This window comes from Semicossyphus pulcher, unplaced genomic scaffold (assembly GCF_022749685.1).
Source record: "Semicossyphus pulcher isolate SPU_LCO1_2020_fin unplaced genomic scaffold, fSemPul1.0.p SCAF_7, whole genome shotgun sequence".
Taxonomy (NCBI): domain Eukaryota; kingdom Metazoa; phylum Chordata; class Actinopteri; order Labriformes; family Labridae; genus Semicossyphus; species Semicossyphus pulcher.
Window position 1 is genome coordinate 1,108,630 of NW_027211748.1, and position 12,662 is coordinate 1,121,291.

At 38.6% G+C, this 12,662-nt stretch overlaps 1 protein-coding gene across 1 annotated transcript in view; it reads right to left on the reverse strand.

The window, feature by feature from the left end:
• Window positions 1-9,492: 9,492 nt before the first annotated feature.
• asph (aspartate beta-hydroxylase) overlaps window positions 9,493-12,662 on the reverse strand; it is a 44,376-nt gene continuing 41,206 nt past the window's right edge. Inside the window, exon 12 of the mRNA XM_069684206.1 lies at window positions 9,493-12,124. Within this exon, the coding sequence (XP_069540307.1) occupies window positions 12,117-12,124 (8 nt within the window). The 3' untranslated portion in view covers window positions 9,493-12,116. The remainder of the gene's footprint in view (window positions 12,125-12,662) is intronic.

The following is a 12,662-nucleotide window of genomic DNA, read 5'->3' on the forward strand; positions in this document are numbered from 1 at the left end:
GGCTTAACCAGCCATCTGAACCATTCATTCATTCATTTTGGTAAGGGAATAACTGGCGAGGACGAGTCAGCAGCATCAGCCCCTCTCATCGCTGTGATGACAGCCACGGCCTGCAAAGTCCTCATAAGGGATTTCAATGAAATGTATCCCAATTGATATATCATCACCTTCCTAAAATAATGGCCTATGTCATTTTTTGACAAAAATGATTTTATTTGCCTAAATCATGATGCTGGCCACCTCTGGTACCTCTGGTAAAATCACTTACATCCTCAGTTGAACAGATCATGCAATTCTACCGCTGTAGTATAATGGCCTTTGTCACGAATGTGACTTAGGTCGTTTTATTTTGCCTAAGGCCAATTTTACGAGCTTTTCAAGATGGAGGCTGCTTCAAGAAGAACGAAAATCTACCTAGCAACTGAAGTTGCTGGTACAAAATGTTGCAGCACGTGTGCTGACAAGAACGAGGAAGAGAGATCACATCTCTCCTGTATTAGCCTCTCTGCACTGGCTTCCTGTAAAATCTAGAATTGAATTTAAAATCCTTCTTCTTACTTACAAAGCTCTTAATGGTCAGGCACCATCATATCTTAAAGAGCTCATAGTGCCATATTACCCCTCTAGAACATTGCGCTCCCAGGATGCACGCCTGCTTGTGGTACCTAAAGTCTCTAAGAGTAGTGTTGGCCCCCCTCCTCTGGAACAATCTACCAGTCAGGGTCCGGGAGGCAGACACCCTCTCTTCATTTGAGAGTAGACTTAAAACTTTCCTCTTTGACAAAGCTTATAGTTAGGGCTGGCTCAGGCTTGGACTAGCCCATAGTTATGCTGCTATAGGTTTAGACTGCCGGGGGGATCTGACACACCAAGCTCCTCTCTCTCTCTCTCTCTGTCTGTCCCTCTCTCTCTGTCATATTAATGCAGCTCATTAACTCTGTATCTTCTGGTCCCATTAACATTACTAACCATATATCTTCCCGGGAGTTCTTGTGCTCCCTTGTCTTGAAGGTTCCTGAGGATCGTTGCTGCAGACCACCTGCTGCTGTGGACCTGCTCGACTGCAACAACTACTAACATCAGCCTTCCCCATAGTATCATTATTGTTGCTGCTAATGCTAATAGTAGACCTGTTGACTTCAACTGTTACAATTATGATTACCTCAGCCTTTATCATTACTCTGCTTCTCTCGCTAATTTATTTTTTTGCTAATCTTCACACTATTGTACCACTATTATTGCCATCGTAACCATAAGTATGTATTACCTGTTGTTGTTGTTCATGTAACAAGGACATATGTTGTTCATGTAACAAGAACATTTGTTGTTGCTCTCTTTGCCTGTCTCTATCCTGCATCTCCTTCTATCCCATTCTCGGCCCATCCAGTCGAGGCAGATGGCTGTTCAACATGAGTCTGGTTCTGCTCGAGGTTTCTGCCTGTTAAAAGGAAGTTTTTCTGCCAATGTGCCGAATTGCTAAGTGCTACTCATAGTGATTCATGTTGGGCCTCTCTTTAAATAACTTAACAAAGAGTCGGTCTAGACCTGCTCTTTTTGTAAAGTGTCTCGAGATAACTAAATATAATAAATGATTTGGCGCTATACAAATAAAATTTGATTTGATTTGATTTGATTTGAAGTTATTCCATGATTCAGGGCTCGTCCCCTATTGGTAAGTGATGAGGTTTACTATAATATAGGCTGGGCTACAAATATTGCACAGTTATTTAGTCTTTTTATTCAGCATTTTAGTCAGCAAAATAGCTAAGTCCATGAAGTCCACGTTACATGATGTAATTAAGAGAGATTTGAATATACCGTATTGTAATCTAACAGCTAGAAATTATGTGTATAACTATAACTGTAACTATTACAAAGGACCGCATCGCTGACATCGGCATACATGTGCAGTTCGATTATAAACAATCCACGTGCCTCTATCAGCTGTGCGCTCAGTATCAAACTTTCAGCTCCCTGGCGATCCCCCTCCAGCGAGCTGCACAATATTATACTGAAATGAGGAGATTTTGTCTATCTAACTCCATACGTCCCTACTGCAAATATATTGATTGTCGCGGTTTATAAAGCGTATAAAAGATGATGATGTCATTTGGTAACGATCGATCGTATTGATCGCTACGTCATTAATAACGTCCCTCGTGCCAAAATCATTGCCAATAGGCGATAACATGGATAACAATGTTTCCATGTGCTCTGCCAATCACCATCACTTCTTTGACAATTTGCCACATTAATAGGCATCAGTCAAGAACCCGGCAAAGAAGAGCTGGAGGGAGAAGTGAGGAGCACACGCCTCCTCAGCATTATGTTTAGTTAGTTTGTTAGTTAGGCTTTATTGTTGACACAGTTTAAGGGGACAGACGAACGGGTGCTGCAACAAACAACAGCGTTTATTTAGCAGACATATCTGGTGGGGCAAATTTCGCTTCGCTTTTGGTCAGAACACACAGAACTCACAGTCACTTATCAAGTTGCCAGTTGGAATGTTCAATGAGAATAGCCCATGTATGTACTAACTAAAGCTGTAAAGACTGACAACTACACCTTGAGGTGGACAGTCGGTCCAAGCCTTTACTTGAAAAGTTTACGGACTTTTTTCTGTAAACAGTGTCACAGTTTTTGTCAATCAAATTTATTTGTCTTTTAATAACTTGGCTGTCTGCAGGAAAGGCAGTCAATATCACCCTAACAGACCACAATTGATACTTCTTATATATGCTACACAGCTAAAACTGCCTGGGGTCAAATTGACCCCAACACCAATTCGTACACAATGTATACAGGACATTGAAAACATGTAATCATGATAATTTTGTGTCTCCATTAGTCAAAACAATGATGTCAACCATTTATTTAGAGATGTTGAACATTGAATGGGGTCAAATTGACCCCGAGGATAATAGGAGGGTTGAGTAAATTCATTACCAGTTTGATAATTCCAGCAGTCCTTCTCACACAGTGGAAAATATTCATCTGCAACACACTCGTCTGTAATATTACACCGACAGTATAGGCCTACAGTTGTTGTAATTATTTAATTTGCAACCAGATGGCAGCAAACCCATCAGTTTAATTTTGTTCTTTTAGTACAGGCCTCTGTCTTCCTCCACCTCATCCTCTTATTACTGTTCCTTTTTAGTTTCCACTGTATTTTAGTGTTTAGTTAATAAATACATATGAGGAACCTAATTCAGTGGATTGGAGTCCAATACAACAGTTATGCTGCTTATGCTTTATGAAGTTAAAAATGTTTTTTTTTTAAGTGCTTAACATAATCTGTTCATAAATAAATTCCCCAAAATGAAATCTCTGTCAACTTTTAAAGGAACAAAATATACAAAGACATACAGCTTGGAATAAACATAACCAGTGTAGAAGACATTTTTAAATACAGTCACTAATTTAGGCTATTAATGTTTTAAAAAAATTTAGAGCTGGACACTGTCACTACTGTTCATATGTTCTTAAACTTAAGTATTTAGAAATTATTTCATTAACAGTAAAACAGTAAAATATTAAGATCATGACACACACAAAAACATGGCCTTATTGGGGCAAGCATAGCCATTAGGCATTAGCCATCTGCATTTGGTTGCCAAGTGACAGAGTGGTGTCCACATTTGAATCAGTAATGGTCCTGTGTAATTACCATCCATTTCATTTCCAGGAATTTAATTACACAAGGTAAACACAGTATGACACTTCAGCAAAAAAAAGAGTCTCGTGCTAATGCAAGATTTGGATATGTTTAAAGCCTTCCTTTTTAGAAAAGATGTTTCCTTACCTTACCCGTTTGGTCGGAAATATGTCAGTAGAAACAATATTTGAATTATTTAAATCTGAATTTGAATTGCTGAACTTGAATACTGTAAATTCGGTGTATTAGGTGCACTTTTAATGATTTTTTTTCATCTAAAATGTCGGCTGTGTCCTATATACCAGTGCGACCAATATACCAGTATGACATGCAGAGAGAGGAAATTTGGAGTGGTCTCTTATTTTTTTCAATCCAAGATGGACGCAACAGCCTGAGCGTCTCCGACAGGTCTCCGTCTGCTACCCCAATTTAAGCCTGCTACAACAACTTTTATCGGCAGAACTCCATCTACCTCGAACTATTAAAGTCTGATTTATCTACTGGATCCTTTGTTGAGTATCTCCTCGCGTGGAAAATAACTCATTTGCTCCTCGCTATGGATCAGGCCACGGTCTCACTGCAAACCATTTGGGACACCATTCAAGGTAAGTTGAAATGATGGCTCATTTTGACTCAAAATAGTGACAGTTCAAACTAGTCTAAACAACATTCAGGGATCTTTATCTTCACTTTCTGAGCAAATCACAGAGCTCGAACAAAGAGTGAGCTCTGATGAAGATAACATTGATGACCTGACTAAACGTGTGCAAACTCTCGAAAAGGAAAATGCCTACCTGAAGGACAAAGCTGATGACGCTGAGAACAGAAATCGGGCATCCAACCTTCGTTTTATAAATGTTCCTGTAAAAAGTGAAGGAAGAGACCCGATCGCCTTCCTCAATCAGCTGATCCCACTACTTCTTGGCAAGGAAAACTTCCCCACGGTGCCGGTGATTGAGAGGGCGCATCGCTCTTACACCTTCAGCTCCAGTACCTGCACCAGATCTGCTCCTAGACCCACCCTGGTCAAGTTTTTACATTTCCAGGACAAAGTGACGATACTACGTTTGGCCAGGGAGAAAAGGGAGCTCACCTACATGGACTCTCGAGTCCATATTTATCCTGACTTCAGTGCTGCTTTGAGCAATAAACGTCGGCAGTATGATGCTGTCAAAAAGAAACTCCGTGCTGCTGATATCAAATACTCTCTGCTGTATCCCTGTACACTGAGAGTGATGGTGGATGGAAAGCCAAAACTGTTCTGCTGTCCTGAGGAAGCTGAGACTTTTTACCGAGACCTCTCCCTCTCCTCCCTGTGATTGTCAAAAAAAATTGAAAAAAATGTGGCAAACCTTAACTTCATTTTGGCTACGCTGTGGAGTGTGTGATCAAGTTGTCCACCTAATATTGAATGTTTGCAAAACCTCTGCCTCTCTTGAAATGGAATTAATGGCCTTCCTTCTTTTGTTTATTTAAACTTTTTTTTGTTTTGTATATATTATTGTGAGTATTGGAGGTCGTGTTTATAATTTTATTGATGATCTACATTCTTTTTTTTTTTCCGGTTGACTGTGATTAAGCAGGGCCCCCGCCTCATGCCCATTTGTAAACTATGCAGCAGTCTGAGCCTGTGGTTATTTGCTTGCTCTCTCTTTTTTAGCTCACCTGCTGTTTAGTTTATCTTATGTTTTCATGTGTGTGTGTGTGTGTGTTTGTCTGTCCGTTCTGTTTGCTGCTCTCGTCTCTCCACCCCCATTGCCTGCTCTCTCCCAACTTTTTTCTTTTTGACCTGTTGTACTATTTTCTTCAGTAAGACACAATTGAGTCAGTAAAAGGTTTAAAGATCATTCATCTTAATATCAGGAACCTTGTTTCAAAAATTGATCTCCTCAGAGCATGGGTTGGTCTTTACAAACACTATCACTATATCTGAAACATGGCTACATAATAAAATCACAGATGATGAAATTAAAATTGATAATGTTTTGTATAGAGCCTTCTAGAGGAGGTGGTGTGGCCACATATGTTGATGCAAATCTTGCCTCTGAGTGTGTCCTTCCTAATGTTGAGCCAGTTCATTTTGAATGTCTGTTTATTAATATTATACTTCATGAGAACAAACATTTAACTATTGGTAACATTTATAGGCCTCCCTCTGCCTCAACTGACTCTACAAACTGTATTATGTCAACTATTAATTCTCTTGAGAGGCATAATAAAATGATTATCTTGGGTGACTTCAATCGTAACTGGCTAGATTGTTCCTCCTCCAATTACAGAAATTTATTGGTTAGTGTAAATCTCACTCAATTAATCAATGAACCCACTCGAGTAGACCGTAGGTCTTCATCTTTGTTGGACTGGATACTGGTAACTAATCCTGATAGAATGACCGCTTAAACAATCAGACATAACCCCAGACTGAATTATCCAGTTATATTCTGTGTCTGGAAAATTAAAATTCCACGCTCTCCTCCCAAATATATTAGACTGAGACAAAGTAAAAACATCAATGAAGATTGTTTTATTCATGACTTAACTGCCATTAAGTGGGATAGATTTCAATTAATTCCTTTTGTGGATGATGCATGGAACTTCTTTCATTCTGAAATTAATACTGTTATTGATAAACATGCTCCCATGAAAACTGTCAGAGCTAAAGGCAGACACTTACCTTGGATCAGCTCACATCTTATAAGCCTTTTCAAACAAGGGATAAAGCCTGGGCTAAATATCGCCTGTTTAAAGATTCTGCAGATTGGGAAAATGATAGAATCTTAAGAAATGCATGTAAGACCAAAACAAGGAATGCAAAATCCAACCATTACAAAGATAGCTTCTCTCAGAATTTTCATAACCCCAGACACTTTTGGAATCAATAGAACCGTATTCTCAACAAAACTAATAAAAGAACGAATTAATAATGAAACTATTTCTGATCCTTTACTCATTTCCCATGCTTTTAACAAGCATTTCTCCTCTATTGGTGGATCTCATAACTTTAATTCATATGGTACGGGTGGTTGCTTAAACTGAATCACTTCCAATAGTTTGCCCATTGATGTCTTTAATGTTATATGTGAGTTAAAAGAAAGCAGTAGTGCTGGTCCAGATGGTTTGGAAGCCAAATTTGTTAAACTGCTGCTCATGTAATAATGTATCCCCTTGCTGATTTATTTAACCTGCCTCTGTCTGGCACATTTCCAAATGGAGGGAATTGAATGAGCAGAGTTACCCCTCTTTTTAAAGGTGGAGACCCATCTGACGTAAATGACGATCGACCTATATCTATTATTTGCGCAGTTCAATATTTTATCTCCATCCAAATCTGGTTTTAGACCCAACTTTTCCACCACCATTGCTCTTCTTACATTTACTAACGATGTGTTTTCATCTTTTGATAAAGGCCATCTCACAGGAGCAATTTTTATTGATCTTTCCAAAGCTTTGGATACGGTTGATCACTACCTCCTCCTTGATATGCTCTATTTTATTGGTTTAAATCAAAATGCTCTCCTTTGGTTTAATGCCTATCTGCATAATAGATGTCAGTGTGTCGTTTTTCAAGGCTCTCAGTCCGACTACATAATTGTTGAAAGGGGTGTTCCACAAGGTTCCGCCTTGGGACCACTTCTTTTTTCTATCTTTATTAATGATTTACTGCTAATATGTTCAAACTGTCTTGCTCATCTTTATGCTGATGACACTGTTATCTACATTTACAACTCTGATATAACACAAATTCAGAATTCTTTACAGTTTGATTTTAACTCGGTCCAAAAATGGTTTCATCATAACAGACTCTTACTGAATAAGAAGAAGTCCTGCAGCATGGTATTTGGTACGCGACAAAATCGCTCATATCCTTTTGATTTACACATTCATTTTGATGATGGGTCACCCCTTGAGAAAGTTGATACCTTCAAATATCTGGGACTTTGGGTTGACCCTGATCTCTCCTTTAAACCCCACATTGATTTTATTACTATAAAAGCATATGGCTGTCTGAACTCACTTTATCGCTCAATAAATTGCTTTACATTTCAAGTCAGAAAAAGAATAATTTCTCAGTTGATTTTACCAATTATTGATTATGTTGATATTGTTTACCAGAAAACCTTAGACGCTAATCTTAAGCCCCTTAATGTTGTTTATAATTCCCTGTGTAGATTTATCTTGCCCATAGAGAAGTTACCATTGTTTCATGTATGAATCACTTAATTGGCTGCAGCTTAAATCTAGACGGCAATTCCACTGGGTTCATTTCATTTTCAAATGTGTCCATTTTAACTGCCCCTCCTATTTAAAACAGTTTCTGGTTCCTTATAGATCTTTACATTGACTCAGACATATGCAATATCCCTTTTTCTTTGTCCCAAGAATTCTCAAAGAAGTTGGTAGGCGTTCATTTCAATACAAAGCTCCATTTGACTGGAATAAACTTCCTTTATCTCTGAGATCCGTTACCTCTTGCCGTTGCTTCAGGACATCTTTCTTTTATCTTAAAAACAAATTGTTCATGCTTTTGATCTGTGTGTACTTCAAACTGTATCAATTAATCTGTATGTTTGTTTAACGATCCAGGTCACTGTATTTGTTGTAAAAATTCTGCTTGTACAAAGCTGAGGGGTGGGGTGTGGGTGAGTGAGGGTGTGGGTGTGGGTGAGTGAGGGTGAGCGAAATGTCTGTACTGCTGTGTATGTTGGTATAGTGTTGTTTTTGGTTAGTTTGTTTGTACATGTTTTATAATTTTGTATTTGTGTTTATAGGACCCCCTCGAAAATTAGATGCTGCATCTCAAGGGGCTATCCTTTGAATAAATTGAAATTTTCCAGAGTTGTATGTCACCCACCCAGGTGCTGAACTGCCAAAAAAGGAGTGCTGTGAATCTGCACTCGATAGCTCTTCTCAATCAACCGGATGTGTCTCCGTAAACTGAATTTGAATTTCAGGCACTGAATGTGGAATTTGTATTTTCAGAGAAACTGAATTCAATTACAGAATATTAGAATTCAGTTTCAACTAATGAATTGGATTTCAGATTATGCTGTCAGACAGTTTCCAATGCCATTACTCAAGTTTAACAACACAAATTCAAATTGTGATTTTAGTTCAAATTTTAAATTTAACTATTCAAGTTGAGCAATTCAAGTAGGCTATAATTAATTCTTATTCAGTTTCTACTGACACATATTTCTGCCCATAAACCCGCCACAAGTGGAGCAAGAAACTTTTTAGGAGTAACCAGATCTTTTATTGCTTGGTTAAAGATCTCGGCACTACAATCTCTTGTAGGTTACTGATATATGAAACAACAATGAACTGCTGTACAATCCTTGTATTTAAGGAAGTATATTTCATTCAAGGTCACGGAGTAATGTTTGAGCTACGGTATACGAGGGGGCAATTTAACAACACTGCGTGTGTGTTGCGGCAGTAATACATGCCATGTGGAATAAACCAACCATTGCCTAAACAAAGTTCAAATTAAAAGAAAAAGTCTTAATCCACTTATCGTCCAAGTGTATAAATTGGTGAGTTGCTGAGTAAAATGAAGTGCTTCTCTTTGCCTCCTTGATAAATTCTGCATTTAGTATCTTTGTGTTTGTAAATAGAGCTTTGGTGACTAATTGACTTTACACGTGCTTTTAGTAAGGGATAAAAAGCAACCAACAACATTTGCATTTGCTCTGTCACAGTTTTAGTTAATTAGTGCTGATGGACAAGCTCCTTCTTTCCTTTTGAATACTCTTCATGCAGATGGGCAGTTGGTCTTTGGTGTAGATGGTGGCGTACCAACATCTACAAAATGTAGGAATAAAAAACATCATGGCTGTGTTGTCCCAAACCTTTTATTGAAGGCAGCAACAGATTGTTTACAGAAAAATTGTGACACTTCATAACTGCTTTACACAAGCCATCATTACTTCACAATAATTTAATCACCATTAGCATCTACAGGACAGCATTACACCTGCAGACACCACTTTGAGGCAAAGAGATGGGTAGTTTTTCACCAACAACATTTGGGAGCAAATCTGCCCAGGTCATCACAACCCTTCCCAGCATTTATATGACTTCTCGGTCAAATATTAGTAAGGAAAAACAGAAGACCTGTATCACTGTGTTGCTCAGCTCTTTCAATGTTATTGCTCTTCCATTTGAGTTCTTGGAGTATTAAGTTTTTCCTGAAGTATCACAGCCCCTTAAACCTGCCTGTCACCAACAACTTTCTGCTTTGTAAAAAGCTTTTAAAGCAACAGTTTTTTTTATTTCTCCAAGTCCTTTTTAAAAATGTTCCTTTTAAAAATCTAGACGCTCTCTCTTGGCAAAGATTGTAATCTCAAATTTTAAAAAGGTTTTACAGTTCACATTGATTTACAAAGTGTAGAGAAGTAGAAAAGACCACCTATTGTTTGTACCAGAAAAAAACAAACAGAGAAGACATCCTGCAAAGGACTACTGCACATCATTGGAATGTGTTGCATCCCTAAAAATATCTGGTAGAAGCAGTCTGTTAGGGCTAGAAAGACTCATTGGATTTGTAAGTAATAGAATTTGAAAATATGAGCTTCCTCAGTCTCTCTAGTTCCACTAACTGTAGTGTTTATTTTAAATAAATCCTTCAAAATCAGATCTACATATTGTTTTTTGTGAGTATCACAACTGAAAAGTGTTAGCCACAGTGTTGCACCAGTTGTCCCAAAACCATCTTAGTGTCACATGTATATACACTCATGTGAATCAGCTGGGACACCAGCACATATGACCGTCGCTTCAAAATAACACACAAAATGGTGTCATTCTGCCATCGATTCAGTCCTGTGATAGAAAGTTGCGCAAGATGAGGTTTTGTTCCCTGATCTATGAGCCTGCAGGAGCCCTGCTACCATGGATCCATGACAAAAAAAAAGACACCAAGACTAATTTTTGTGTCAAGAATACAGAAGGGAAAGGGTCCTAAAGGAACGTTTTATCAAGTTTCCCTTTAAGTAAAAAAGACACATTAACACATTTTTAACAGAGAGAATGGGGCAGTGAATTTCACCTCTGACGATAAACACAAGGATCATTTATCTGGCATAAGTCAGCCAGTAATAACTAACTTACACAGGAATATGACATCTGATCTATTTAACCCTCTGTAAGCCAGAGATTACAAATGTTTTGACCATTAAACAAAGTGGTTTCTGGATCACAAAGGGTTAAAATCAATCAATCAAACTATTCTCCCCAAATCCGCCTGCTGGACTTGGGAGAATAGCTGGCATATTTGAAAAAATAATCTTTAGACAGAGCGTCAGCTTTGTACTGTTCATGGTGTCCTTTACATTTACAGTTTAAACACAAAGAGCTTAAGTTTCAGTAAAAGACTTAAGTTCAAAGTTATTTGCTAGTTTTGTTAGATGGTCTTGGTATTTTTATCTGAAACTAAGAAAAAAAACACAGCTAGGAATCTACAGAACACAAAACACACAGAGGTAAAGGTAGTTAAAGAACAAACAAGAAGTTAAACATTGTCTGAAAACTCAACATGACATCTACGGCTCACACGAGGATTAATTAGAGAGTTGTCACCACACAGGAGCTCGCTCAACAAGGGGTACACAAGAAACACACCTGTAAACACACTCAAACACACACAAACCTTTTCTCTTAATTCATATGGTAGTATGTGGCTCATCCTGGAGTAGACACATACTCAGTGGTAAACAAACTGAGCAGGGGGGTGGGGGGTATGACAACATGACAGCTTTGCATAGTGTTACAAGACTGTGACAAGAACTAAACACAGGTAAAGGTAGAGGATTTTCTTATTTCTGAAATATTTTGTTAACTCAGAGTGACAGAGAGACCTTGTGCATTGTTCAGAGCATGAATCCTGTTTAAGTTTTGCTTCTGAACCTACAAAGTCAAGGACCTCAGGGCATGAGCTGAAACTGCCAAGTGTAGGCTCAGTTATGCACTTTGGCTTAAGTTTACTTTTAGAAGAATTCAGCTCCGGGAAGCAAAACTATATCATTGAAAGACTTCAAAATAAAGTTCCAGACTGGTGTACTGTTTCAGCTCTTGCAGATACAAGACTGATAGATTGTCTGCAAGACATACACTTCACATGGCCTGAGAATTTGGCAGTCACACAGAACTAAACCATCTGGAACAGAAACAAGTAATAGTTGTTCTATTTGCAGAAGAAAAAGAAGTTAAAGAAGGTGGGGTATAGACAGAAGTACTGTATTGGTAAACAATTCATCCATTATCTCACTCATTCATACCAACAGGAAAGTTAAGGGGAGGTGTGAAAACAAAAGGAGGGGGAGAGAGAAGAGTGTTGTCATAACGGCTCAATCGTTTCTCTGGAGATGGAGAGGTGCATCATCACTCTGAGCGTGCTCAGATGATGCCGATGTGTCATCAGTGGGTCCCTACTCCGTCACCCTGACGACAGCAACAGCTTCTACGTTTCTAAGGAAAGCATAAACAGAATGTTTAGTCTTCACATATTCAAGATATCTTAAACTTTAAAACAATTAATAGAACACATATTTAAAATAAACGGGGCATGGTTACAGTAATGATCTGTACAATATAATTTTCGTTTTTTTTGTCCGGCCATTCTTCAACCAAAGTATTGCTAAGGCTCTGACCACTATCTGAAGGATGTTCAGTGCAGCTTTTACCAAATTTCGGGCACAACAGACTCCTTACCCGAGCCTGGGTCTGACAGAGAACACGTTTGAATGAATCTCTCCAGGTGTCCTCTAATGCTAGCCATCTTTATCCGCCCTTCAAGCACAAGCAGCAGTGGTGGGAGAGGCACAGGCCTGATCCAGAAATTGGATGTGATATGCTTCCAGCCTAAGTTCTGGGTTTAAAGAAATACGTTCCCAGACCCTCATACCAAAAATTATGCATCCCCAGATTTTAAGAGAGCCTTGGAGTTCCAGATGCTACTGTCTTGGGCATATAAGGAGCACTATCAGGTGGGGGGTTTGAAGTGGTT